This window comes from Photinus pyralis, unplaced genomic scaffold, assembly GCF_008802855.1.
Source record: "Photinus pyralis isolate 1611_PpyrPB1 unplaced genomic scaffold, Ppyr1.3 Ppyr1.4_LG3b, whole genome shotgun sequence".
Classification (NCBI taxonomy): Eukaryota; Metazoa; Arthropoda; class Insecta; order Coleoptera; family Lampyridae; genus Photinus; species Photinus pyralis.
The window spans coordinates 26,377,778-26,382,139 of NW_022170510.1; the positions used below are offsets into that span (position 1 = coordinate 26,377,778).

Genomic DNA, 4,362 nt, shown 5'->3' on the forward strand with positions numbered 1-4,362 from the left:
GATTTATAAATTAAATCCCTCCGTTAATGATAAAGTTTGTAAATTTTTCCTTTGTGTAGATATTCCTTATTGTTAGAAATTATTTTGTATACTGCGTTATTTTCTGTATAACTATGGAACGCCGTTATATCTTTTAATAACTGAACACCCGGACTAAAAAAATTAACTATAATTGACGCAATGGTACTGCAAATTATAGAAATTTACTTTGTGTTAACAACAATTGCCTAGTTGAAATTAATAATTGCATATCTTCCAATAACAACTCGCAATAATTTCCTCTTTTACAATTTCAAATAACGGTTTTTGTGCGAAATTTCAAAAACCGTTATTGAAATGGCATATTTAACAATTTCAAATCGGCAGTCTTATTCATATGTGGCGACCATTAACGAAAATCGATAGATCCTAGAAAAACAAGATAGGTGGTTGTCTAGGTGATAAAAATTTAATAATTAATAATTGGCATTCTGTATATATTTCAAAACGCTAATAGTTCCTTTTCCTGTATTTTGTAATAAAACGCTACAATTTGGTAACCCCGACTTGAGACGTGAGTGATTACGTGCAGACACATCTGAAAAATGGAACAACAACTACAGAAACAACAAACGCTCATCGCGCGGCTGCAGGAACAATTAGCGGAAAGTCGACAACAACCGGAACCTACAACAGATACGATAGAGGAGATTAGAAAGGTTAAATTACCAATTTTTTGGCAAAAGGACCCCGTCCTATGGTTTGCACAAGTAGATGCCCAATTACATACGTATAAAATCAGGTCAGACATCACAAGATTTTTCACAGTGGTAGCTGCACTCGATTGTAATGTATTACAACAGGTCTCCGACGTCGTGGCTAATCTACCCTCGACAGACAAATACGAGACCATAAAGAAGAAACTCATTGCGGCGTATTCTGACTCGCAGGATCATCAGTTGCGCAAGCTGCTTAATGAAATTGAATTAGGTGATCACAAACCTTCCCAATTACTGCGACAGATGAGAAGCTTAGCAGATAAACGCATTAACGAAGACGTACTGAAGACCCTGTGGGTGCAGCGCTTGCCTCAAAATGTCCAGCTCATTCTTTCTGCCAGCGAAGGTTGCGACGAACTTCCCCCTTAGCTCGTGCACGAACGGTATTCTAAATAATGAAAGTACAATTAATTCAAGTTGATTTAATTGTCGAACAATAATATAATTGTACAGTTCAACTATCCTACAGTAGACGGTCGGTCGGTCGGTCACTCGGGCGCCACCAAGACTTCTCTCTGCTCCCCCGAAGTCTTGGAAAAAGGGGCGGTCTCTTCGGATGGGGTGGAAAGCCTCCGGGTATCCTCTAGTGGAGAACGGAATACACCAGGGATCGGTAAGAGTCCACCACAAAATGGCGGCGGTCACTTCCGGCTTATCTAAAACAAAATATGGCCGACGGCCCGGACGGTAAATTTCCTAAAGGGAATAAAGCAATAAAGCACAAATCAGTTAGCGGTGTCTAGGGGAAAGAAAAGCGGAAAAACAAGGAGAACAGAATATACTTCCCCCCCCTTAATCAACGTAAATGAAAATTAAGCGCTTACCTTTGTAATCAACGGTGGTAATAAGTTCCGCCAAACGGTGATAACACTATCGATAGAAAATACGGTAAGCGTAAGGCGGTAATGAAGCTTAGCGGAACGGTAGCAAAAGTTACGGTAGTGCAAAAAGGGAAACTCAAAACGGTCGTGAAAAGGAAAGGACAACGATTTGACTTACGGTCGCTCAAAAGGGAAAACGGTAAAACAAAAGGGTTTCGGTGGATTCGGAATGATAAGGTTTCGCAAATTGGAAAAATCAAAAGGCGTACTTACAACTCGAAAGTATGAAGCAAAAAGATCCCTCCCAATATGAGCATTTTCCTTTTAAAGGAAACCTATTTTGGTGGAAGTGGAACATGGAATTTCCAAAGCCTCGCTGCATTCGCACCGAGCGGTGTAGAAAATAATTTGGTTTTTAATTAATTGCGGCTCCTGTGGTTATCTTAAAAATCTGGGACAACTTGCAAACAACTAGAAAAATTAGAGCGCCTCTGTGGACACCTCTCTCGACGGTTTCTGACAAGGTTTACTACTGCCCATTAACATGGCATTAATTAACAGCGCTTACCTAATTAAGCGTAATCAAACCTAAGTACTGATCAATCCAATCTGTAACTAGCTCCCTTGGACTTTTTCTTCTCAAACGGCGCTATCGCTTTAACACTCTTATCGCAACATGCAGGCATACGGACGGGACTGCAAAACTTGTAAACAACTCGATTTGAACTCGTTCTATCCTTGATTTTACTTATTATGGGAATCTAAAACATCTTATAAATAATTAACGGCGCTGAAACCAAAGAATATTAATTGTCCCTCATCTTCGCCAGGACAACATCCTTCGGTGGTTGCAAAAATATCGCGGTCTTCTTGCGTAACGAAGCCCAAACCACTCGTTACTATACAGGGTGTTCTTTGTAAACGGCAAACTAAATGGAGAAATTCCAGGTGCTTCGTTACAAGGTGTCACGTTGGATAAGATGGCCGACGTCGCAGACAAACTTGTGGAAATATACGCTTCTGGGTCGATTTCTGCAGTCAACCGTGCTGCGTCTCCCAGACGCACGAACATGTCAGAATCTGCATCTGCATTATTAGTAATGCAAAAACAAATTGAGATGCTCACTGACATGGTTAAAACCCTCACCACCGATAGAGGACGTTCACAACAGCGTTATGGTCGATCTAAATCTCGTTCACGCACACACTCCGGTAACTCTAGACATCGCCCAGCAGAGGAAGTTTGTTACTACCATGCCAGTTTCGGTGAAAAGGCAAGAAAATGCAAACCTCCCTGTAATTTCAAGCCGAAGGAAAACTAAACAACCCACCGACACATGAGGCAGTGTTCGGGGGTAGCGAAAAACATCATCGCCTCTTCATAACAGATAAAAAGTCCGGAATTCGATATCTAATCGACACGGGAGCAGATATATCGGTGCTTCCAAAGCAGTTCTTGGGTAAGTCAACTTGCATACTCACTAAAGTGTCGCTTTTCGCAGCCAATGCCTCACCAATATCAACTTATGGAGAAAAATTAATTTGCCTCGACTTGGGATTAAGGCGATCGTATAAATGGACTTTCGTTATAGCCAACGTCTCTCAACCCATAATAGGCGCAGATCTTTTGAGTTATTATAGTTTGCTAGTTGATTTAAGAAACACAAAACTTATTGACTCGAGAACTCAACTCACCTCTGTCGCTAGCATTGAAGACTGCGATGCTCCAACAATTACAACTCTCGTAGTTTCTTCAAAATATCATGAGGTTTTGGCTCGATTCCCAGATATCACTCGCCCCGTACCGCCAGACACTAAAGTGAAGAGCTCCACGGTGCACCACATTATCACAACTGGACCTCCTGTATCGCAACCAGCTCGTCGACTTTCGCCCGAAAAATTAAGAATTGCCAAGGCGGAATTCCAGTTTATGATGGATCAAGGATGGTGCCGACCATCCAATAGCCCGTGGGCTAGCCCACTTCATCTGGTACCCAAGAAAACACCAGGAGACTGGAGACCTTGCGGTGATTACAGACGATTAAACAACATTACCACCCCAGATAAGTAACCAGTGCCAAACTTGCAAGACTTTTCTTATAAGCTTCACGGTAAGACAATTTGTTCGACAATAGATTTAGTGCGTGCTTATAATCAAATACCCGTAGCTGAGTGTGATATTCCAAAGACTGCAGTGATCACACCTTTTGGACTTTTCGAGTTTAGTGTAATGACTTTCGGCTTAAGAAACGCAGCTCAAACTTTTCAAAGACATATTAATTTAGTGTTAGCAGATTTTGATTTTTGTTTTTGTTATATTGATGACATTTTAATTTGTTCTTCTTCTCCTGAAGAGCATTTATTTCACCTTGAAAAAGTGTTTCAGCATCTTAAAGAATTCAAAATTATTGTCAATCCTGCAAAATGTGTTTTAGGCGCTGATCAGGTAGAATCTTTAGGCCACCTTATATCAGCTGATGGTAGCTCGCCGCTCCCTGGCAAAGTATCTGCAATCCTCAAATTTCCGAAAGCGACCATCGTCAAGGACCTACGTCGTTTCCTAGGCATGGTAAATTTCTATCGGAGATTTATGAAGAATGCTGCTGAAATCCAGGCTCCTTTGAACGATTACCTGAAGAACAGCTGTAAAAACGACAAAACGGCTATTATATGGTCATCCAAAGCTGAAATGTCTTTCGAACGATGCAAGAAAGATCTGGCGAACTGTGCTCTTCTAGCACATCCAATCGAAGGTACAACACTCGCGCTGACAACCGACGCTT

General features: G+C 41.3%; 1 protein-coding gene across 1 annotated transcript; it reads left to right on the forward strand.

The window, feature by feature from the left end:
- Nucleotides 1-584: 584 nt before the first annotated feature.
- Nucleotides 585-2,901, forward strand: LOC116166447. The gene is made up of 2 exons (XM_031481398.1): nt 585-1,104; nt 2,543-2,901. The coding sequence occupies exons 1-2, from the start codon at nt 585-587 to the stop codon at nt 2,899-2,901; spliced, it is 879 nt and encodes a 292-aa protein (XP_031337258.1).
- The last annotated feature ends 1,461 nt before the right edge of the window (nt 2,902-4,362 follow it).